Source organism: Hemiscyllium ocellatum, chromosome 31, assembly GCF_020745735.1.
Source record: "Hemiscyllium ocellatum isolate sHemOce1 chromosome 31, sHemOce1.pat.X.cur, whole genome shotgun sequence".
Taxonomy (NCBI): Eukaryota; Metazoa; Chordata; class Chondrichthyes; order Orectolobiformes; family Hemiscylliidae; genus Hemiscyllium; species Hemiscyllium ocellatum.
The window spans coordinates 55049289-55075435 of NC_083431.1; the positions used below are offsets into that span (position 1 = coordinate 55049289).

General features: G+C 42.7%; 1 protein-coding gene across 2 annotated transcripts in view; it reads left to right on the forward strand.

Annotated features, from left to right (window-relative positions):
* The window catches only part of sumf2 (sulfatase modifying factor 2), an 81371-nt gene that overhangs the window by 35666 nt on the left and 19558 nt on the right, over positions 1-26147 (forward strand). For both annotated transcript variants that reach the window (XM_060847934.1, XM_060847933.1), the window contains exon 6: positions 12010-12065. In XM_060847934.1, coding sequence (XP_060703917.1) covers positions 12010-12065 — 56 coding nt within the window. The remainder of the gene's footprint in view (positions 1-12009; positions 12066-26147) is intronic.

Genomic DNA, 26147 nt, shown 5'->3' on the forward strand with positions numbered 1-26147 from the left:
CCGGTGTGCTGGGAAGTGAGACTCTGGAAATGCCCTTTGTTTATGTATCTTCAGTAGTCCCTGCAAACAGGGTGTCGACTGTTTCTATAGATTACCAAAGATATTTAAATGAGGGCCAAACCACCCCCACCTGACCCATAGTCGCATTTCCCAGCACACCGATGCATGCTCGCAAAGGAACTGCAACATACACTGAAACACCTGGTAGAAGACTCAACCCATTCCATTTACGCGACCCAGGAATTCCTTAACATCATCAAAGACACCAAGATAGAGGATGACGACATCATGGTTTCCTTCGATGGACAGCCCTATTCACATCAATAAACAACATCCTAGTCAAAGAAACACTGACAATCCAGGGATACAAACACCCAGACAGCACCACCTCCATCAGCAAGGACAGCATCCTCAAGCTACTAGACCTGTGCCTCACAACCCACCACCTTCAACGACAAGATCTACAAATAAATCAGTGGGATGCCTATCGGGTCACCAACATCAGGACTTGTAGCAGAAGCGGTTATGCAGAAGTTAGAACGAACAGCCCTTCCCAAATTCTAGCCCAACCAATGGGTGTGCTATGTGGATGACACCTTTGTCACCATGAAACACGATAAATTAGAAGAAACCCACAAACACACAAATAACATCCTTACTGGTATAATGTTCAATAAAGAGGAAGAGACCAACACCGTAGGGCGGTACAGTGGTTTAGTAGTTAGCACTGCTGCCTCACAGCACCCGGGTCCTAGGTTCGATTCCAGCCTCGGGTGACTGTGTGTAGTTTGCACATTCTCCCCGTGTCTGCGTGGGTTTCCTCAGGGTGCTCCGGTTTCTCCCATTTCCTCCCACAGTCCAAAGATGTGCAGGTTAGATGAATTGGCTGTGCTAAATTGCCCATAGTGTTAGGTGCATTAGTCAGAGGGAAATGGGTCTGGGTGGGTTGCTCTTCGGAGGGTCGGTGTGGACTTGTTGGGCCGAAGGACTTGTTTCCACACTTGTAGGGAGACTAATCAAATCAACCTACTCCCCTTGGATGTCACAGCAAAACAAAATGCCAGTGGAGAACGGCAGACCCGCGTCTACAGGAAATCCACACACACTGACCAGATACTCAGCTACGGGAACAACCATTCCCAACACCCACAAATGGAGCTGCATCAGGGCATTATTTAAACGAACACCAACACACTGCAGCACCCAGGACCTATGAGACAACATATACAACATATTCAGGAACAGCAGTTCACCAATTCCTGCACAACAGACCTAAACAGGTAGACACCTACCATACATCAAAGACATTTCAGAGATGATGACCAGACTGCTCCAGTCTCTAGGCATCATGATAGTGCACAAACTTATCACCACACTGAAACAGCTACTGATGAATTTAAAGGACCCCGTAAGCACAGCCAGCAGAACACACGTTATATACAAAATACCCAGTAGGGTCTGCAACGAACATTACATTAGACAAATGGGCAGGAAACTAGCTACCAGGATCCATGAGCGCCAACTAGCCACCAAAAGACATGACCAACCATCGCTAGTATCCATACACACAGACGAAGAGGAACACCAGTTTGACTAGGACAATACATCCATCCGTGGATAGGCTAAACAAAGACACACATGGGAATTCCTAGAGGCCTGGCATTCAAACCGGAACCCCATTAACAAATGTAGATCTGAACCTCATTTACCAACCTTTCAGAAACAACCAGAAATGATATCACCTACCACAACAAACCAAGACACAAATAGCAAGGGGGACAGAATACCGAAGCTTCACCGGAGGCTCACTGATGGTGTTACTCAGCATGGTGACGAAATATGTGAGAAGAAATCCACCAGCTCAGCGAGCAAACTTACAACTGACTGGAACCTGAGCTACAAATCCTCTCCGTAACCTCCTATCCCTTTATATATACACACACACACCCTTGGAGAGACAGACAGAGATGCACAAAATAAGGTTGTTTTGGGTGGAAAGGAAAACTGGGAAGGCATTTCAATGGACCCTGTACACTGGTTTCACTGAGATGATTGTTTTGGTTTGTTAGGACTGCTGCTCCTTCATCCTCCTCCAGGCACTTAAACATGCTTACAAGTGGGACAGAGTGGCTGGTTCACACTCGCAAAGTCTCTGACTTATTGATTAAAAGCCACAGCTTACAACAACTGATGAGTGGAAATAAACTGGATTCCTTCAGACATAGGTGTTTTTACAGCAGGGAAAAGAACGTTTTGGAGGTCCAGTGGTTTCGATTATATTGTTCACATCCGCAAGCTGTTTAGCTACTGGGAACAAATCTCTTGATCATTGGTAGAATGAAGGACTTTGTCTCCAAAAACTGGCCACCATTCAGTAGACTAACCTATTTCTAGCTGAATCCCCTTCATACACATCCTCTGCTCATCTGCAGTAACTTCCATCTGTTGCTTGGACAATCAGTATAAACTGCACCTACAATGAATTTGATAGCCTGTTTTGAAAAAGTGCAACTGTTATGGAGTTCAACCTGGATAAATGCAAAGTGATTTATTTTGGAAGGTCGAATTTGAATGCTGAATACAGGGTTAAAGACAGAAGTCTTGGCAGTGTGGAGGATCTTGGGATCCACATACGTAGATCCCTCAATGTTGTCACCCAAGTTGATAGGGTTGTTAAGGAGGTGTGTGGTAGTTTGGCTTTCATTAACAGGGGGATTGAGCCTAAGAACCGCAAGGTTTTACTGCAGATCTATGAATGCCCTGGTTAGATAACACTTGGAATATTGTGTCCAGTGCTGGTCAACTCATTATAGGAAGGATGTAGATACTTTAGAGAGGGTGCAGAGGAGATTTACCAGGATGCTGCCTAGATTGGAGGGCTTGTCTTATGAAGAGAGGTTGAGGGAGCTAGGGCCTTTCACGCTGGAGAGAAGAAGGAACAGAGGTGACTTGATGGAGGTGTACAGGGTAATGGAGAGGCATAGATAGATAGCCAGAGACTTTTCCCCAGGGAATAGCTGTCTTGAGGGGTCACAATTTTGAGGGTGATTGGAGAAAGGAATTGGGGAGATGTCAGAGATAGGTTCTCTACACAGAGAGTGGTGGTTGTGTGGAATGCACTGGCAGCAGTGGTAGTAGAGTCAGAGACAGTAGGGACATTTAAGTGACTGCTGGACAAGCATATGGACGGCAGTAAATCGAAGGGTATGGAGTTTAGGTTGATCTAAGATTAAGATAAATGCCCGGCCATTTATCAACATTGTGGGCGGAAGAGCCTGTGCTGTACTGTTCCTGATGAAGGGCTTTTGCCCGAAACGTCAATTTCGCTGCTCCTCGGATGCTCCCTGAACTGCTGTGCTCTTCCAGCACCACTAATCCAGACCCTGTACTGTTCTATGTTCTATCCCTTTCATAACAATTGGTTCTAAAACACATGTCATCCAATTTCAGTCTACAATCAAAAATACGGAAATGTAATGATATGGCCTTTACAAACATACTGGATATTCGCTTTGGCTCCTGTAGTTTGTTGGAATGAATTAAATAATGCCAACAAAATTGCTAACTAGTCAATACCAGTGCTTTTTCACAAATTAAGCAAAAATTCTTTGGAAATGCTAATTATGCTTCAGCTTCATTAATGCCCAAACCTGAATGCCACACTTTAGAATCAATGTCAGGACCTTGGAGATTTACTGGGACGGCAGCAGGAATGAGGAGCTTCCTTGCTCTCCTTAGAGTAAAGGAGGTTAAGAGGCAATTGGACCAACATATCAAAACCATACAAAGTTTTGATACTGTGAATGAACTAGCAAGAGGGTCAGGAGCCCACCATTGGGTTTGTTCTGGCTCTCTAAAGGAACTGTTTACCAAGAGCCACTCCTTGGTCTTTCCCCCTGTAACCCTGAAAACCCTGAATGTGCTCTCTTCTCATATTGTATTCAATTCCCTTTTGAAGGCTATAACTCAATGCACCTCTACTGCACATTGAACATTCCACATCCTAATCACATACTGTATGAAGGATTTTCCTTGTGTCTTCAATCATCTGAAATCTATACTCTTTGTTCTCAATCCTTTTACCAATAGGAATAGTTTTTCCTTATCAAAATCCTTAAGCTATGGAATATCGCTATAAGAGTTCTGCTCAACCTTCTCTTCAAGGAAAATAGTCCAGTTTCTCCAAACTATGTACTGAAATTCCTCATCTCTGGGGCCATTGTCAATCTGTTCTGCACCCTCTCGAATGTCATTACAACTTCCTTTTTTTAATAGATTTTTAATTGAAAATTTAACATTTTTACAAGTTTACAAATAAAAAAAAGTATAAATATTGATATAAATCTTAAATAAATAATAACCAAAATTTATCAAACAAAAAAAAGAGAAAAAAATACTCAACTAACTACTAATCTAACCTACAACTAACCAGAGTGTATGATTAAGTCTCTTACATTATTCAAAGAAGAGAAAAAAAACCCGACGGATAACACAGAAATTGGGTAGTGAGATACATGTTCGGAATGTGTTAACATCAAATTGTAACAAAACCGGTATTCATGCGGGATTCCTCTCCCAAGGGGCCCCGGACCAGCTTGGTTCGCCATCTCAATTAAATAAAAGCCCTTGTTAGGATGGCTGAAATATCTGTATTTATATAATTTAAGAAGGGCTACCATATTTTATGGAATAATACGGCCTTTTGGTGCATCATATTTGTAAGGAAGTCAAGGGAATACATTCCATGATTAATCTGGGCCAATTCGAAAGTCCAGGAGGGCCCTCAGCCACCCAGTTTACCAAAATATTTTTCCTTGCACAGAAAGAGAGAATGGAAAATAATCTCTTCCCGTGCATATACAGGGAGGTTAAGTTCTAAAAGCCCAAAAGGAGAGATGCAGAGTTCACTCTAATTTCTGTTCCTAAGATTTCTGTCAGAGCACTTGCTACTTTAGTCCAATATCTGCAGATCTGATGACAGGTCCATAAGAAATGTACAAGAGTGCCCACCTCTATTTTACATTTGGGACACGTTGGAGATGCTCCTGCCTTAAATTTTACCAATCGGTCCGGTGCTATGAAGTATCTTCAACTGAATGGCCTGATTTCTGTTGCAGATGGTGATTCTTCTGGCATTTTCCCAAATGTCATTCCACGTTTCTATAGAGATTTCCAGTCCCAAATCCTGATCCCATATTTTAAGCAGATTGTCCATACTTCATCATACTTCATCATGTAATAAATGATAACTAGTACTGACAGAAGATACCCCCATTGGCCATAGCACTGTACGTTCTCTATCTGATTTATAAAGACTATCTAATAACGTAGTCTTCTGTATGTAATCTCGAATTTGGAAGTATCGAAAGAGGTCTCCATTAGGTAATCCAAATTTCTGACAAGCTGTTTAAAAGACATCAGGACTCCTTCTTTAAACAGATCCCCTAAACATGAGATACCCCTGGATCTTCTTCAGGAATGGCTCATGCCTGAAACGTCGAATCTCCTGTTCCTTGGATGTTGCCTGACCTGCTGCACTTTTCCAGCAACACATTTTCAGCTCTGATCTCCAGCATCTGCATCTCACATACCCCTGGATCTCCAGAGTTTGAAAGTGACATCTGTAAGCCCCAGTTGAAATCCCCATGCTCCCACTATCGGAGCATAGGGGGATGTTTTATGTGAGTTGCCCTCATTTTGCTGCATTATATTCCGAGCTTTAATTGTGTTTAGTATTACAGGGTTTTTACATTGATCCGTAATGATTTTCCTCTTGTCTGAAAATAAAAGGTTAATAAGTGGGCATTTTACTTGAGAAGCCTCGATGTCCAGTCAGTTTGATTGTGGGTCAGACAAGACCCAATTGGCTATGTAACTTAATAGGGAACTTAACTGATATTTCCTAAAATCTGGGAAATCCAATCCTCCCCTTGCCTGTGGAAGCTGAAGCTTATTCAGCTTAATGAGGGGACATCTATGATTCCACATAAAGGAACCCAACCAGCCTTATAGTTTATGTAGTGCCAGCCTCTTTAGCATCACTGGAAGCATTCTCATAGGGTATATGAGACGGGGCAGGGCATTCATTTTAATTAGTGTTATTCTACCCAACCAGGAAATTGGAAGGTCTCCCCATCGCTGGAGGTCCTGCCTTATCCACTCCAGTAAATGCAGAAAGTTAGCGTTGTATAACTGACCAAATACTGGGGTAATAAAAATGCCTAAATATAAGAAACCCTTCAGGGACCACTGAAAGGGAAAGTGGGATCTGTCCAGTAAGTGGGATATACTAGCAAGGCCACCCATTGGCATAGTCTCCGATTTTGAGAAATTAATTTTATAGCCTGAAACTACAATAAATGTATTTATAACTTGGATTAAGCGAGGCACGAACATCAAAGGATTACTGAGAAATAGAAGTAATTTCATCTGCATAAAGGGTAATTTTATGTTTACCTGTACCAGTCCTCGGGGCCGTTATATTAGAGTCAGCCCGTATAGCTACTGCTAGTGGCTCAATTATTAGCGTAAGTAGCAATGGCGAAAGAGGACATCCCTGACGGCAGCCCCTATCCACACTGAAGTTACCTGAGCCTAATCCATTGGTAATCACAACTGCTTTGGGATCACTATACAGTATTGAGACCCATTTGGTAAACACCTTTCCAACGCCAAACCTTTCCAATGTGTAAAACAAATATGACCATTCAACCCTGTTGAATGCCTTTTCCACGTCTAATGAGACTACTACTCCTGATATCTTTCCCTGATGGCAGGCTTGAATCACATTCAAAACCCTTCTTACGTTATTGGATGATTTACGGCCCTTAATAAACCCCGTCTGATCCTCCTTTATGATATGTGGCAATACTCTTTCTAGCCTTAATGCCAACGTTTTAGAGAGGATTTAAAACTCTATATTTAGCAAGCATATTGGTCTGTATGACGCGTAATCTTCTGGGTCCTTTCCTTTCTTGAGGATAAGAGAGATATTTGCCTCTTTCAGCGAAGGCGGGAGACAGCCCTGACTGTATGAATAGTTATACATAAGTGGACCAGCCAATATTCCTCTAAATTCTTTATAGAATTCAGCTTGAGAGCCATCTGGGCTAGATGCCTTACCGCTCTGAAGTTGCCTGATTGCGTCAAGTATTTCTTGGATTGTTAGGGGAACGTTCAAGACCGATACCTGTTCCGGAGTTATGTCCGGAAAGGTCAGGTTTTTAAAGATTGACTGCATCCTCCTGGTCCTGTCTTCGCAATCCTGCGATTTATATAAATCAGAATAAAATTTTCTAAAGATTGCATTAATCCTTTTATGATTATGAGTCAGAATACCCGTACTTTCCTTGATAGACATGATAGTTTGAGGGGCCGCCTTTTTCTTTGCGAGAAATGCTAAGTATCTACCAGGTTTATCGCCAAATTCATATAACCTTTGTTTTGCAAATACTATTTCCCACTTAGCCGTTTGGGTAAGCGTGGTGTTGAGAGCTGTCCTAAGAGCCGTAATCCTTTGTAATTTGATAATAGAAGGTCTGTCAGTGTATGCTGTTTCAGTTGCTTTTAAGCGAGCTTCGAGCAGAGGCTGTTTTTTTCTGGGTCGCTGAGTAGGAGATGATCAAACCTCGCGCGTAAGCTTTGACGGTCTCCCACATCATTGATGGGTTGCTAGCCGTATCTGAATTAATTTCTAAAAAAGTTTTAAATTCTTGAGAGAAGTACTTTACAAATTTACTATCTTTCATCAGGAAGGGGTCCATACGCCAATGCCGTGGGGATGTCTCATTGTTTCTCGCCTTGATTTCCATATATACAGCAGCTTGATCAGAAATTGCTATACTACCTATTTTACAGAATGATATGGAATTTTAAAAAATCGAGGGGGCAGAAAAAGTATCGATTCTGGTATGACATTTATGTGGACAAATCTCTGCCCTGAGATTGAAGGCATCGCCATACATCTTTGTTCAAATCCACCAATTGTCTAGATCTGGGAGATACTCCTGCAGTGCTCTTGGGAATCCTATGTATTCCCAGGTCCATAATACAATTATAGGAGGAGATTTTAATTTATGACGAGCACTGAGAGCCATCAATTTGTAGATAGCTTCTGTTATAAATTTAAAAGGATGTGCAGGGGGCCAGACAAATTTAAGATCCCATATTCCTCTCCATTTATAAGGGCATTAATCAGAATATATCGTTCTGATTCGTCTTTTATGTTTTATTTGAAAGGGAAATTCTTTCTTTTGCGGAATACAGGGTTAACGGTAGGGTTCTTAGTAAGGGGGAGGAGCAGAGGGATCTTGAGGTTTATGTTTATAGCTCTTTGAAAGTTGCCACTCAGGTAGCTAGAGTTTGTAAGAAGGCCTATGGTGTATTAGTGGTCATTAGCAGAGGGGTTGAATTCAAGAGTCGTGAGATGATGTTACAGCTGTACAGGACCTTGGTAAGGCCACATTTGGAGTACTGCAGTTCTGGTCGCCTCATTTTAGGAAAGATGTGGAAGCTTTGGAAAGGGTGCAGAGGAGACTTACCGGGATGTTGCCTGGAATGGAGAATAGGTCGTACGAGGATAGGTTGAGAGTGCTAGGTCTTTTCTCATTGGAACGGCGAAGGATGAGGGGTGACTTGATAGAGGTTTATAACATGATCAGGGGAATAGATAGAGTAGACAGTCAGAAACTTTTTCCCCGGGTACAACAGAGTGTTACAAGGGTACATAAATTTAAGGTGAAGAGTGGAAAGTATAGGGGGGATGTTAGGGGTAGGTTCTTTACCCAGAGAGTGGTGGAGGCATGGAATACGCTGCCTGTGGGAGTGGCAGAGTCAGAATCATTGGTGACCTTTAAGCGGCAATTGGATAGGTACATGGATTGGTGCTTAAGCTAGGAGAAATGTTCGGCACAACATTGTGGGCCGAAGGGCCTGTTCTGTGCTGTATTGTTCTATGTTCTATGTTCTTCCGAATAAGAATAACAAAACTTGCTTTTTGAGCTGAAAGAAGAAAAAAAGGCCTGATCAAATCCACCCTGTCATAATTTCAAGTGTTCTTTATCCAATAAGTGTGTCTCATATATATAAAAAGGGGAGAAAATCACTAATAAATAAATCCCTCTCCCCACCCCCTGAAGGTAATGTTAAACAGTAAGTTAAAAAAAGGGATTAATATAAAAAAAGATGTAAACCAGAGTGGAGGGAGAGCAAAACGACATCAATTAACTCTTACAATTTATCTAAGAGATTGCAAAGATTCCTTGGTCTTTTCTGGTGATCCAAAGTTATACACTGACCCTTCATGGTTAAAGCATAGCGTCGCTGGGTAGTGCACGGAGTACTGAATATTTAAGTCCCTTAAACACTTCTTCGCTTCATCAAACGCCTTCCTCTTTCGGACCAGAGTTGGGGAAAAGTCCTGGAATAACATAATCTTGGATCCTTTATAAATCATGGTTTGGGGATCTTTGCCAAGATTTCTGAAAGCTTCTAAGAGCATCTGCCTCTCCTTATAGCTCTGCAGCCGGAACAGGACCGGGCGGGGCGCTGGTTTGAGCCGGGCCCCCATATTACAACCCGGTAGGCCCATTCCACCCTTACCTGGCCTGATCCAGCCTCCAGATTTAAAAGCTGTGGAAGCCACTGTTCGAGAAATGCTATAAGCTGGCCTTCCTCTTCCCATTCGGGAAGGCCCAGCAAACGAATATTTTTTCGACAACCTCAGTAAAAGTGATTCTGTAAGGTGCGAACTCGCTGTTCGAGAATCTGGACCTGTTCCCTGGCCGATTCTGCTATAGTCTCTCCGACTCAGTGATCAATTTCCTTGATGTCTCGGTCGTGCTTTTGTAGCGTAGCCAAGAGTGAGTCCCATGGGCTCCGGGACTCTTCGATGAAGGCATCGATCTTTGCATCCAGTTTAGAGATTATTTCCGCGAGGTTCATCACCGTAGGTAAGTCCCCCGGGGTGGCTGCAGATGCCTCTGCTGCAGCTGGAGAGGGTGCGGGAGGGCTTCCTGCCTGCTGAGAACTGCGTGCTCCCTTCCCTTTAGTCATTTTTATTGGAGATTGAATTGTTTAAATTCAGTACTAAGCAGCTAATTACATTAAGTAAAAACTATTTTGAATGATTTGGTGAGTGTGGTGGAGGCGGGTGGCCCACTTTGCCCAAGTCTTGGGAGGAGCACTATAGACTAGACTAGCTGGGTCGCCACCATCTTGGATCCCCCCATTACAACTTCCTTAAAATTGCATACAGTACTCCAGCTGAGGTTCTAAAAAAAAATCCTTGCTCTCATACTGTTTTGGAATGTTGCATATTTTGTTAACCAAACTAGGATTGTTAGTTGTTCTACAGTGTGGAACAGTTACTTGTATTGGAAGCTACATAGTCGTTGAGTTGTACAGCATGGAAACAGACCCTTCAGCGCAATTTGTTCATGCCGACCAGAAATCAATCTAGTCCCATTTGCCAGCAATTGGCCTATACCACTTCATACCCTTCCTATTCATGTACCCTTCCAGATCTCTTGGTGATTCAGCCTATCGATGTCCCTCGTGATTTTATAAACTTCTGTAAGGTCACCCCTCAGCCTCATTTCAACATCTTCGCTATAGCAGGGAGACCAGAATTGAACAGGTATTCCAAAAGTGGCTTTACCAATGTCCTGTACATCTGCAACATGACATCCAAACAACAACAGAAATTGCTTGAAAAGCTTAGCATGTCTGCCAGCATCTGTAGAGAGAAAACAGTTAATGTTTTGGGTTGAGTGACCTTTTCACAGATGCTGCCAGACCTGCTGAGCCTTTCCTACTATTTCTGTTTTTGTTTCTGATTTAAACCATCCACAGTTTTTTTTTGTTTTTATGACATCCCAACTCTTATACTCAGTTCACTGGCCAATAAAGGCAAGTGTACCAAACTTTGTCGTCACCACCCTGTCTACCTGTGACTCCACTTTCAAGGAACTATGAACCTGCGCCTCAAGATCTCTTCATTCGGCAACACTTCCCAGGAACCTGCCATTAAGTCCTGCCAAGACCTGCCTCACCAGAATGCACCACCTCATCTATCTAAATTAAACTCCAACTGCATTCCTCAGCCCATTGGCCCTGTTATACTGAGATAACCTCCTTCATTGTGTCCACTCCACCATCAGTGTTGGTATAATCTATAAACTTATTAACCATATATCCTATACTCACATCCAAATGATGAAAAGCTGGTGGGCCCAGCACCAATCCTTGTGGCATACCACTAGTCACAGGCCTCTAGTCATAAAAGCAACCCTCCACCACTCTCCATTTCCTGCCTTCAAGCCAATTTGCCATTAAACATCCACATGGCTAGCTCTCTCTGATTCCATGTGATGTAACCTTGCTAACTCGTCTACTAACTGGAATCTTGTTGCACGCTTTGCTGAAGTCTAGATAGATAGTGCCCATGGCTCTCTCTTCATCAATCACCTTTGTTACATTTTGACACTCTGTCATGAATCGTTCAGATTGACCCTCAATTTAACCAGCCTGACAACTGTGACCCTGCGAAACTCCTCCAGATCTGGCCCAACCCCCAGTACCCAAGACACAGTGCACTGATTGAACCTGCTTTGACAGGCTTTAACTTCCATTTTTCCCTCCTCTAAGCATTGCCCACCTACATGACATTCCCGGCACCCACTCTCCCAAATGACACGCCCCTACTTGGTATTCTGTTCCCTCTCTACTTTCCTTCTCTCACTGTCTCTCAAGATGGATAAAGGTTCTTTATCTTGTGTCTTAGAGAATTACAAAAATGAAACTTTTTGGCAAAGTCAATCTGTTACGTGATTTTCTTCCAGATGTGCAGCTCAAGTTGTGAACTGTTCCAATGTCCCTTATTCTCTCCTTTCTTTTCAGACTTCTGGATTGCACTGTGTAGCACCTTCCTGATAAAGTTGTGTGTAATGCCAAGGATTTCTGTTTGTTTTGATCTTTAATTGAAGACGTTCTTGTTATTTCTGTTTTCAGGTAGAGTGTACCCGTGGGGAAACAAATTTCAACCCAATCGCACAAATCTCTGGCAGGTAGTCTACAATTTTGATTTTAACTGGAATTATAGAACTTTATGATCTGCAACTTGTCAACCTTTAGAGATGTAGATGCAGATAAATAAACACTTTATTGAAGTTGGTGATTCTTGTTGGAGGTCCCAGCAGCCTCATTATCTCTTCCAAGTTGCTACTGTTATGTGTGTGTAAAGCTGATGAGCATCAAGCTGTTTGATTGCAGAGCGAACCTGCTTTTTTTCCAAAGGGTTAAAAAGTCTCTTATGGCACAGTGGTACTGTATCTCTCTCTGAGCCAGGAGACCTAGGTCCAAGTTCCACCTATGCCACAGGTGGGGTGAAGGGTTAAGGAGTAAACTATGGAGGAGGGTGGGATAGAGCCCATTGAGACAGAAGAACAGTTGGACAGACAAAGGGAAGGTTAATTGTCTGGCTAGGAGGGTGAATAGCTATTAAAGGTGACCGTTCATGGCAATCAATGCGTTGTGTGTGATAACAGTTTATGTGACAACAAGACCTGAGGTTTGGAGTTGGGAAGAGCTCAAGCCTGGAAGCTGTTGAATTCTGTATTGAGTCCAGAAGGCTGCAAGGTTTCCAGTTGGAAAATGAGGTGCTGTTCTTCCAGCTTGCACTGAACTTCATTGGAGCATTGCAGCAAGTCTGAGACAAATGTTGGTCAGGGAACACGGTAGTGTGTTGACGTGGCAGGAAACTGGAAGCTCAGGGTCAGTCCCCTCGTCTACTCTTTGCTTTGCCAATGTAGAGGAGACCACGTTGTAAGTAGGGAATGCAATCGGCTAGATTATGTGAATTGCAGGTAAAGCGCTGGAAGGTGTTGGGGGACCTTGGAGGTGTTGAGACTGAAGAAAGAGTGGAGCAGAATGTTGTAGAGGCAATGGTCCCTGTGGAAGTGAGGGGAGAGGAATATGTGTCTTGTGGCGGATCTTGCTGGAAGTGGTGGAAATGGCAGCTGATGATCCTTTGGATATGGATGCTGGAGGGATGGTATGCAAGGACAAGGGGGACCCTACTGCTATTGTGAGAAGGAAGAGAAGGGATGAGATGGGTCAGGCCTGACAGAGAGCCCTGTCAACAACAGTGTTAGGGAATCCTTGGTTGAGGAAGAAGGTGAACATTTTGAAGACTCCTTTATCAAAGTTGCCATCATTGGAACAGATGCGACGGAAACAGGGGAGCTGGGAGAATGGAATAGAGTCTTTACAGGAAGCAAGGTCTGAGGACGTATAGTGAAGTTACCTATGGGGGTCGGTGGGTTTTATAATAAATATTGGTGGTCAGCCCCTCAGATATTGAGGAAGGGAAGGGAGGAATCAGAGGTAGATCATGTGAAAGTGAGTGTGGAATGGAAATTAGGAGCAAAGTCAATAAATTCTGGATAAGAGAGGAAAGTAGCATCGATGATATTGTTGATCTACTGGAGAAAGAGTTGTGGGCTGGAACAAGGAATGCTCTTCGTACCCACAAAGAGACAGGTATAACTGGGTGTATGTGGGTAGCCATGGCCAGCTTTCTGACCTGAAGAAAGTGAGAGAAGTTAATAGACAAGTTACGGGTAAGGATGAGCTCAACTAAGTGGAGGAGACTGGTGGTGGATGGGACAGTTCAGGCCTTTGTTCCAGGAAGAAGTGGGGAGCCTGAAGACCAGCCTGTTTTTGAGGGATTGCACATTGAAGGTAAAGAGGTAGATGGACCACAAACTAAAAATTCTGAAACTGGCATAAACTGTCACTAATGATCAGAGGGACAATAACAGGCTTAGATAGGGTAGACAGGAAGAAGCATTCCCTTTTGTTGGCAGGATCAATGACTAGCAATTACACATTTAAGGGAAGGTGCAGAAGGCTTAAAATGTGCATTGAACAGTACAGCACAGGAACAGCACTTTGGCCTACCATGGCTGCAGCATCTGCCTGCGTATGGTCCATGTCCCTCTATTCCCTGTCTGTTCATGTGTCTATCCAAAAGGAGATGTGAGCAAAAAGATTTTCATTTGAAGTGATGGGAATCTGGAACTCACTAAAGGTGGTTGAGGCAGAGATATTCAACATTTAAGAAGTATTTAAATGTGCACTCATGATGCTAATGCCTACAAGACTATGGACCAAGTGCCAGAAAATGGGATTAGAATGGTTAGGTAGTTATTTTCGACTGGCATGGATGAGATGGGCTAAAGGGTCTTTTTGTAGATCTCTAATTCTTGTTGTAACCTTAAAACAATGTGTGCTCCTTGCCAGCTATCTTAATTAATCCTTGGTTGCTGCTGTTTCTGAGAAGTGTATTGTACTTCCCTCTGTGGTGATTGTGTACACAAAGTAATTGTTTACCTTTTCTGCCATTTGGCTAATTCCTATTATAAATTTGCATATCTCAGTTTAAAATGGACCCATTTTCGTCTTTGCCATTTTAATCCCAATAGTTCATTTTTGTATTTCTTACTATACATTCATATACTTTTCTCCCTTTTTAAATTAATTTCTTGGTCCTGCTGTGCTGAATTCTTGAGCGCTCCCAACCTCAGACTTGCTATTTGGTCAGCTTCATAATCTGCCTCCTTTGAACTGATCAAATGTTTTAACTTCTCTTATTAGCCACAGTTGATTCACCTTTCCTATTGGAGTTTTGTCTAAAGAAATGTTTATTTATTGAAAACCATGTATTCAGAGAACAGTACAATACAGGACAGGCCCTTCGGCCCATGATGTTATGCCAACCTTTTATTTTAATCTGAGGTCAAATTAACTAATATACCCTTTGTTTTACTATCATACATGTGCCTATCCATGAGTTGCTTAAATGTTCCTAATGTATCTGACTCCACTACGACAGCTGGCAGTGCATTCCATGCACCTACAACTCTGTGCAAAGAACCGACTGCTGACATTTCTCCAAGCCTTCTTCCTGTTACTTGAAAATAATACCCCCTTGTGATCGCCATTTCTGCCCTGAGAACAAATCTCTGACTATTCACTCTACCAATGCCTGTCATTATCTTGTATGCATCTATCAAGTCGCTTCTCACCCTTCTTCGCTCCCTCACCCTTTCTGGATAAGACATGCCGTCAAGTCCAGGCAGCATCCTGGTAAATCTCCTCTCCACACACTCTAAAGCTTTCACATCCTTTTGATATTGAGGTGCCAGAACTGAACACAATATTCCAAGTGTGGTCCAACCAGGACTTTATAGAGCTGCAGTACAACTTCGTGGCTCTTAACCGCAATCCCCTTGCCAATGAAAGCCAACACACTTTATGCCTTCTTAACAACCCTATCAACTTGGGGAACAACTTTGAGGGATCTATGGACATGGATCCCAAGATCCCTCTGTTCCTCCACACTGCAAAGAATCCTGCCTTTAACTGTGTATTCTGCATTCTAATTCGACCTTTCAAAATGAGTTACTTCGTACTTTCCCAGGCTGCCAATTCTCAGCCCAGTTCTGCATCCTGTCAATGTCCAATTGCAACCTACAACATCCCTCCACACTATCCACAACTCCACTAACCTTAGTGTCATCAGCAAGCATACTAAGCCACCCTTTCACTTCTCATCCAAGTTATTTGTATGAAGGTCACAAAGAGTAGAGGTCCCAGAACAGCTCTGCGGATCACCACAGGTCACTAAGCTCCATCTACTACCAACTTCTGTCTTCTTTGGACAAGCCTATTCTGTATCCAGACAGCCAAATTTTCCTGGATCCCAGGGCTCCTGAAATTCTGAATGAGCCTACCATCGGGAACCTTATCAAACGTATTGCTAAAATCCAAATACGCCGCATCCACTGCTCTGCCTTCATCAATATTTTGTCACATCCTCAAGGAATTCAATAAAGTTTGTGAGGCATGACCTGCCCCCCTCAAAACCATGCTGACTATCTCTAAACAAGCTATGCTCTTCCAAATAATCGTAAATCCTGTCTCTCAGCATCCTGTCCAATACTTTGCCCACCACTGATGTAAGACTGACTGGTCTGTAATTTGCAGACCAGTAATTCCCTTTCTTGAACAAGGGAATAACATTTGCCATCCTCCAATCACCTAGCACTTTTGCAGTTGGCAGTGAGGATGCAAAGATCATCACCAAAAGCACAGCAATCTCTTCCCTCATCTCTTATGGTAACATTGGGTATATCCCCTCTGACCCAGGGAACTTAGCTATTCTTATATTTTTCAAAATTTTCATCCTCCTCTTTAACATCAACCTGTTTGAGCGTATCAGCCTGTTTCATGCTGTCCTCACAAACGACAAGGTCCCTCTCAGGAGTGAATACTAAAGCAAGGTATTCATTAAGGACCTTCCCTACCTCCTCCAACTTTTCTATACCATCTGCTGCTATTCCTCTCCACGAGTACAGTGAAGGTCAAGGAGTTGTGATCACTATCCTAAAATGCTCTCCCACTGAGTGATCTGACACCTGGCCTGGTTCCTTGACAAGCACCAAATCCAATATAGCCTCCCTTCTAGTCGGCCTATTGATATATTGAGTCAGGAACCTTTCCTGGATACACCTGACAAAATCTGCTCCATTCAAAATTTTTGAACTAAGTAGGTGCCAATCAATATTAGGCAAATTAAAGTCACCCATGACAACAACTGTGTTACATCTACACCTTTCCGGAATCTGTTTCCCAGTCTGTTCCTCCATGCCTCTGTTGCTGCTGGGGTATCTAAGGAAAACTCCCAATAAAGTAACTGCTCCTTTCCTGTTACTGACTTCCACCCAAACTGACTCTGGAGACAAACCCTCCTCGATGACCTCCCTTTCTGCATTCTTGAAATCACCTCTTGGCCATCATAACTTTTAATATAGTTACACAGCTCCACCCGGATTCTACATCTTTGTTTTACTTTATTTTATTCTCCATTTTGTCCTACTGACCAGATGTCTCACTGATGTACTGATCTCATCCCTTGTTATCTGCCCTCCGATTTTCTTTTCACTGATCCTTCCTAAATGTAGAGTACCCTTAAATATTCCGTTCGCAGCCCTGATCACCCTCAGCCATCTCTTCATTGTGATGATTAGTTCATAGTCATTAACTTTTGTTTGGGACATGAATTCACCTGCCTGTGAACACTGCGTGCTATCAAATAAAATGCCTTTAATTCTTATAATTATATCGTATTTTGACTCTCTTGTATATGTGTCTGCTACTTCCACTTTCAGTTACAACTTCTCTACTTAGCATAACCGGCTGTTTTAGAATTATAGATAGAATTAGTAATTTCTTGGAACAAGGCAGATTGATTAGTTAGCTTGGTTTTCTAAGTGAGAAGTTATGTTTAATTCATTGCTGGAGTTTTTTTTATAGAGGTATCAAAAAGGATAGATGAGGTTAACACTGGAACAGCAGGGTGTAACTGCAAGTGAGGCAGGTAGAGAGATCCTGCAGTCAGGAACAGAGGACGCTCAGCCCTTGACCTTGTCCAGCAGGAATGAGGTGCTTGCTGACTGTGTGGAAGAGGCAGAGGCTACAGGGAGGATGACCAGGGCACTGTGATACAGGAGGCCATTCAAGAGGGGGGAGCCAACAGACAAGTGGTAATTGTATAGGATTCTATAATTCGGGGAGTACAGTGGAGACTCGACTATCCGAATGAGGTGGGCGGGCACTATTTCGTTCGGATAATCGATTATTTGGAAAATCAATTAAATACCTTTCCTCTGGGGCTTGGAGTTTTTAAAGTCTGCTCCCTGTTCAGGAGACTGCAGCAGCACAACGCGCGGGACAGCCTGCCCCCAACCACGGAAAGGATATCTCTGATCGGCTTGAAAAGATGTTGGAGAGGGAGGGGGAGGATCCAGTTATTGTGGTCCACAAGGGGGGGGGGGAAGAGTGGAGCAGGGTAGAAGTTCCTTCAGTGGGAAACAAAGCATCTGTAGGGGTGGATTCAACTGCGTGGAAAGAAATGACAGGGAAGGAGAACTCAACAGAAGTTATTAAGGTCTCCAGCACAGACCCCAATAAGACAGAGTGTTTGGAAAGGGCTAGCAATCAAACCTCAAGCACACTGGACAAATGAATGACAAAGAGAAGATGAATGGTTAATACAGGACTGAATATGGGTGGGGTGGGGTGGGGGTGCGGCGCTCACTGTTAACTCTAGCTCGGTATTATATCTAAATCCTATTAAGGAGCGCCCGGGTCGAGGGTGGGACACTGTTTGGGAGAGGATATGGTGGAACGTTGGAAAGGTAGTAAGGCCCCCTGAGAACAAGGGGGAAGATCTCCATTCAAACATGTTTAATTTTTTTTTGTTTGTTCTTATTGTTTGGAAATAGCTTCCTTTTAATCATACTGTTATGAGTGTATTAGAGAACATTTTCTCTTATTTGAAGGATGTAAGCGACTCAACTATACACTCTGGATGATTGTGGATTAGTTGAATTTTGATGATTATATATTTAAGATCTATTTTTATATTAATGTTTGTGCTTGAAAATTCTGCTTATTTTTGTAAATTTGTCAAAATGTTAAATTCCCAATAAAAATATCTATTAAAAAAAAATACAGGACTGAAGGTGTTTTATCTGAATGCAAGGAATAAGTGCCCCCCCCACTCCCGGCAATTTGCAGCTATGCCCCTTCGTACAAGCTGATGTAATCATCCTAGGAAAAAGACTGTCCCTGTCCAGCCTATCTAATCCTCTGATCTTCTTGTATGTCTCTATTAAATCCGCTCTTAGCCGCCTTCTTTCCAATGAGAAAGTTCCCTCAGCCTTTCCTCGTAAGACCTTCTCTCCAGACTGGGCAACATCCTGGTAAATCTCTTCACCTTTTCCACCTCCTTCCTGTATTTGGGGGGTGGGGTGTACACAATATTCCAAGTGAGGCCGTGCTAGAGTTTTGTACAGTTGCAGCATGACACCACGGCTCCAGAACTCAATCCCTTTTCCATTAAAACCTAACAGCACTATCAACCTGGGTGGCAATTTTCAGGGATCTATGTACATGGACATCAAGATCCCTTTGCACATCCACACGACCAAGAAACTTTCCATTGACCCAGTCTTCTGCCTTCCTGTTATTCTTCCCAAAATAAATGACCTCACATTTATCTGCATTGAACTACATTTTCCACTTCTCACCCTCTGTTACTTATTTGTATCCTATCCGATGTCTCTACCACACCTCCTTTGCTCTGTTGACAGGATCAAGCAGTGAAATCTCTTTTAGAGTCAAACAGCATAGAAATAAGCCCTTTAGACCACCATTTTTGTTTTAACCAAACACCAAACTATAATTGCCTCATTTACCTGCACTTGGTCAATATCCTGCTATTTTTAAAAACTTTTAACCTTATGCTACGAGTACACTATGATACATTGCATTGACTCTAAACATGCAAGCATTCACTACTACAATTCATTTCTGTCTTTTCTTTTGGTTAACTAATTGTTTATCAAAGTCGCGACAACACATCGGCAATTAAATTCTCTTGTCCTGCCACATGTATAATTTTCAAATCGGCTAAAATGATAAGCTTCAACAAAATAATGTGGAATTTTTATACTTAAATTTTTTCGAAACGTTTAGGTGTTACGATAAACGTATACAATTGTCTCAGACATATTCACTGATAATACTAAACTCAAGGTTTCCTTGTCAATTATGGAATATTTCTATTGATGATTATTCACTTTACAGGAAAGTAGCCAACAGGTCTTTCTATTTTCTTATCATCATCTTGTAAGACTAAAGCACTGATATCCACATAATTCACATTGATAACCATCTTGAATAGCTGTCCAAAGTTTGGGAGAAGATTTGTAGCTCGGGTGCTCGTTGTTGTGGTTCTGTTCGCCGAGCAGGGAATTTGTGTTGCAAATGTTTCATCCCCTGTCTAGGTGACATCCTCAGTGCTTGGGAGCCTCCTGTGAGGTGCTTCTGTGATGTTTCCTCCGGCATTTATAGTGGTTTTTTTCTGCCGCTTCCGGATGTCAGTTCCAGCTGTCCGCTGCAGTGGCCAGTATATTGGGTCCAGGTCGATGTGTTTGTTGATAGAATCTGTGGATGAGTGCCATGCCTCTAGGAATTCCCTGGCAGTTCTCTGTTTGGCTTGCCCTATAATAGTAGTGTTGTCCCAGTTGAATTCATGTTGCTTGTCATCTGCGTGTGTGGCTACTAAGGATAGCTGGTTGTGTCGTTTTGTGGCTAGTTGGTGTTCATGGATGCGGATCGTTAGCTGTCTTTCTGTTTGTCCTATGTAGTGTTTTGTGCAGTCCTTGCATGGGATTTTGTACACTACATTGGTTTTGCTCATGCTGGGTATCAGGTCCTTCGTTCTGGTGAGTTGTCGTCTGAGAGTGGCTGTTGTGAGTCCTAGTGGTCACAGTAGTCTGGCTGTCAGTTCCTAAATGCTCCTGATATATAGTAGTGTGGCTAGTCCTTTGGGTTGTGGCATGTCCTCGTACCGTTGTCTTTCCCTTAGGCATCTGTTGATGAAATTGTGCGGGTATCCGTTTTTGGCGAATACATTGTATAGGTGTTCTTCTTCCTCTTTTTGCTGTTCTGGTGTGCTGCGGTGTGTTGTGGCCCTTTTGCATAGTGTCTTGTTGCAACTTCTTTTGTGTGTGTTGGGGTGGTTGCTTTCATAGTTCAGGACTTGGGTCTGTGTGTGTGGCTTTCCCGTATACCTTTGTGCTGAATTCTCCGTTCAGTGCTCTCTGTACCATCACGTCTAGGAATGGGAGTTGGTTTTCCTTTTCTTCCTCTCTCATGAATCGGATTCCTGTGAGTGTGGCGTTGATGATCCAGTGTGTGATCTCTATTTCTGTGTTTTTAATAATTACAAAGGTATCATCAACATATCTGACCCAGAGTTTGGGTTGAATTTGCGGTAAGACTGTTTGTTCTAACCTTTGCATTACTGCTTCTGCTATGAGTCCAAAGATGGGTGAGCCCTTGGGTGTGCCGTTGATTTGTTCGTATATCTGGTTGTTGAATGTGAAGTGTGTTGTGAGGCACAAGTCCAGTAGTTTAAGAATGCCGTCTTTGTTGATAGGTTCAATGTCCTGCTGTCTGTTCTGTATGTCCAGCAGGTTGGCTATTGTTTCTCTGGCTAGGGTTTTGTTGATAGAGGTGAACAGTGCCGTAACATCGAATGAGACCATGGTTTCTTCCTTGTCTATGTGTATATTTCTGATGATGTCCAAGAACTCCTGTGTTGATTGTATAGAGTGTCTGGATCCGCTGATCAGGTGTTTCAGAAATCTTGAATAGCTTTTAGTAGTTAGGTGTGGCTAACACTGAGGCAGTAGTTAATATAGCTTTCAGGCTGTCAAATGCCTTCTGACATTCTCTATTCACTGAAATTTTCCGAACTTCATCAAAAGGTCAGTCAGTGGACCAACCACACACTTTTGGTGCTTTTAAGTACAAACTTCCAATAAAAGCCACTCAGTCCCACAAACCGTAGCACTTCTGTCTTCATTGACGGTATATGAAACTCCCCAATAACCTTTGTTTTCACATCCTTGTGAGGTTGTTTCCTGATGAAGGGCTTATGCTCGAAACGTCGAATTCTCTGTTCCTGAGATGCTGCCTAACCTGCTGTGCTTTGACCAGCAACACATTTGCAGCTGTGATCTCCAGCATCTGCAGACCTCATTTTTTACTCGAGGTTATTTGTCCATTTTGTTATGACATGGGGTAAACCCCTCTACTAATTTAAACCCGAAACACACAGGAGCTCACCTTGTGCCGTAATCTGTTAAATTTCGAGACGCAAAGAACTATCCCAGATGTTACTATTTAAAGTAAAAATTAACAGTTTTATTCTTTATGTCCAAACAAGAACATTAGACAACTATTTACAACTCCTTTCTCTTAAACCTAACTTTTACCTCCCACTCTACAATATTGGTCCGATAAATTCCCTTTTAAATTTGTGGCAAATCAATTTCAAACCCAGTTGTCATCTTTGGATGTCAAACTTTCTCTGTAGATATCTCTAGGTCGGCTTCAGTATTCTGCTGCACAAATTTCTTCTGGATGGGTACCTTTTAGAGAGCTGTTCTGCTGGCAGTCTTTACTTGTGGGTACTCTTTGCTATTCTTGCTCACTGTTCAAAATGTCCCATTTTATACCACAAAACATCAGATAATTTTATTGATTTGATGCCATCAAAACATGAAAATCAAATTCGATTAGATTTTGGTCTCGGGCATAATTTAAATTGATTAGCCGATTTGAATTTGATTTTGTACCATGGTAACACAGCACCAGCTACTTATATCAACCAAACGTTACATTTTTAAATTGTTCAGCACAATCTGTGCTTTCAGTCCTTGCCTGCATCCTCTCCCCCTTAAAGGTACAGTACACAGCTACACTTTCATAATAATTTCCAGTGCCATCGTTATGATTTGGGCCTTTGCGATCTCGCTCTTAGCCAGGTTTATTATCAAGCCTGCCTCCTAAAGTTGATTGAATAATTCTCAAAGATAGTCCAATAGGTCCTTCCATGTGTGACTAAAAAAAACCCACCAGATCATCCATACCACACAATTGAGTCGGGGCAAAATTATTTTATTGGTTGGTCTCTGAAATGTGATTGGCACTTTTTTAAATACCAAATGGCATGACTTTACACTGGTATAGTCCATTTGACGTCACAAAAGCTGAAATTTCCTTTACTCTGTGATTTTTTTGAGAAGATTTGTAGCTCATTTGTGGTTCAGGTTGGAAGTTTGCTCGCTGTGCTGGAAGATTTGTTCTCAGGCATGCTGGGTAATATAATCAGTGAGCCTCCATTGAAGTGCTGGTGTACTGATCCACTTTCTATTTATTAGATTTGATTACTTACAGTGTGGAAACAGGCCCTTCGGCCCAACAAGTCCACACCGACCTGACGAAGCGCAACCCACCCAAACCCCTACATTTACCCCTTTACCTAACCCTATGGGCAATTTAGCATGGCCAGTTCACCTGACCCGCACATCTTTGGACTGTGGGAGGAAACCGGAGCACCCGGAGGAAACCCACGCAGACACGGGGAGAACGTGCAAACTCCACACAGTCAGTCGCCTGAGGCTGGAATTGAACCCGGGTCTCTGGCGCTGTGAGGCAGCAGTACTAACCACTGTGCCACCGTGCCGCCCACTTTTGTTTTAAAAGCCATTCTGTAAACATTCCACAAATTCCTTTTCTTGCAATCAACTATCAACCTAGTTTTCCCAGTCCACCTGCATACTGAAATCCCCCATGATCACTGTAACTTTGTCTTTCCGAGACACCTTTTCCATCTCTTGGTGTACCTTACACCCCAGCTCCTGACTACTGTTTGGTGGCCTGAACATAACTCCAACCATAGTTTTTTTTTGCCTGTATGGTTCCTCAATTCTACCCACACAGATTCTACACCATTATGTGTCTTGGTCTGTTGTGGTGGGTATTATCACTTACGGTTCTTTTTCTGAGAGGCTGTTAAATGGAGTCCAAATCGATGTGTTTGTTGATGGAGTTCCAGTTTGAATGCCAGGCCTCTAGGAATTCCTTTGCGTGTCTTACTCATAGATACCAACACTTACCAACAGATGGTGATGGACCCGACTCCACAGCTAGAAAACCGTATTACAAAAGCACTGAAGAAACTCCACGTGACAAATGAAATTAACAAGACAGACCTCCGAAGAATGAAACCTGAAAGATCCAACACACCCCGATTGTAATTTCTACAGATTACCAAAAGGTACACAAACTAAGAGCCCTCTCAGACCCATAGTCTTACTTCCTGGCACACCAACATACAGACTAGCCAAAGAACTTCAACGCAAACTGAAATACTTAGCAGAAGACTCACGCCACTCCATCCATTCTACCCAGGAATTCCTGAACATCATCAAAGGCACCAAAGTAGAGGTTGACGAGGTCATGGTTTTGTTCGATGTGATGGGCCTAATCACAAGAATGGACATCACCTTGGCCAAAGAAACACAGATCTCACTACTAGAAGAACCAAGGACACAAACACCAGACAGCACCAACTTCATCAGCAAGGATAGCATCCTCAAACTAGTAGACCTGTGCCTCACAACCCACTTCACCTTCAATGACAAGACCTACAAACAAATCAACGGGACACCCATGGGATCACCAATATCATGATTCTTGGCAGAAGCAGTTATGCAGAGGTTGGAACGAACAGCTCTTCCTCCGACCCAGCCCAAGCTTTGGTTCATTATGTAGACGACACCTTTGTCATCACAAAATGGAACAAATTAGAAGAAACCTACAAACACACAAACAACATCCTTATGGTATAAAGTTCACCACAGACTGTCATTGGTATTGACATGTATGACTCATTCCTGATGAAGGGCTCTGGCCCGAAATGTCGAATTTCCTGTTCCTTGGATGCTGCCTAACCTGCTGTGCTTTAACCAGCAACACATTTTCAGCTCTGACCTCCAGCATCTGCAGACCTCACTTTTTACTTGACATGTATGACAACGTCTGGCTGTTCATCTTCTCCCTTCAAAATGCCCTGGAGTCTTTCTGAGACATCCCTAATCTTTGCACCAAAAAGGCAGCATTACTTTCAAGAGTTTTGTTTGTGGTCACAGATCAGTCAGTTTCTATTGAGTTCCCTATCACTAAAGCTTTCCCAGTCCTTTTCCTTCCTTGGTCTGCAGTAGAGGCAACCATACTGCCATAAACTTGGTGTTGCTGTTGTCCTGAAGAGGCCACCCCCAACCGTATGTCTGTTTGAATAGGGATGTGGGAAATGGCCACAGGGGGTTCCTCCATCTCCTGCCCACATGTATTATTTTTCCTGGTGGTCACCCAGTGCTTTTCTGCCTGTGTAGCCCTTATGATGTGACCATCTCACTAAACATCACAGATGCTCCGTAGTGAGTCCATCTGCAGCTCCAGGTACTCCACATAATCAATCAGGAGATGCAGCTGAACATTCATTCTACGTTCGTGGTCACTGGAAGTGTACCTGCTTTCTCACATATTGCAAGAGAATTCTGCGGGGGTTGAGTCCTCCTGTCATTGGGAACCTTACACATATAGTACAAGTAATAAGCTACAAGCAAATTACTCAACCTTACCCATGACTCACCAAATCAGATTTCTGTCTCTCTATTTCTAACAAATTACAGAACACAAAAATGAGGATTTTACACTCTGTTTCCCTCCCAGTACTGCACTGTCAGTTCCTAAAGCTGGCTCCTAAACAGCTATTCACCTCACTGCTTCCCTGTGATGGCACTCCAATTATTTTTCTCTGTTTAGAAAGAAGTGTCCTTTTTAAAAAATTATTCATTGCTCCTCCCCCACAAGCTCCTATTGAATTTCCAGTGTGTGTCTCAACCGGTATTTTCCTGTAATGCCACTCTTTGCTTTGTGCTGGGCCACCGATCCTGGGTTTCCAATTTATTCTCTTAAAAATCTTACTATGAAGCAAAAAAGCAATCAAAATAATAACACTCCATCCCCTTTGTACCGAATTCCCATGCTGCTGTAAAATCCCAAAATATATATACTCAGTTGGGCTGTGCCTCTCTCTCGATGTGATCTCAGCCATGCCCTCTGCCTCTGCAAGATTTCTGTTTTCAGCATCTATTTGTTCCTACCCTTTTACTATGCAGGTGATTCTAAAAGAGTTTCTTTTTGGATGAAGGTTTGCTCACTGAGTTGGAAGGTTCATTTCCAGATGTTTCGATACCCTACTAGATGACATCTTCAGTGGGCTTCCGGGTGAAGCACTGTTGATAATTCCTGTTTTGTATTTATATGTTAGGTTTCTTAGGGTTGATGATGTCATTTCCAGTTCTTTTTCTCAGGGTGTGGTAGATGGGGTCTAACTCGATGTGTTTGTTGATAGAGTTCCAGTTGGAATGCCATGCTTCTAGGAATTCTCGTGCATGTCTCTGTTTGGCTTGACCTAGGATGGATGTATTGTCCCAATTCAAGTAGTGTCTTTCCTCATCTGTATTTAAGGATATTATTGAGAGAGGGTCATGTCTTTTTGGCTAGTTGATGTTCATGTACCCTGGTGGCTAGTTTTCTGCCAGTTTGTCCAATGTAGTGTTTGTTACTGTCCTTGCACAGTATCTTGTATACTAAGCTAC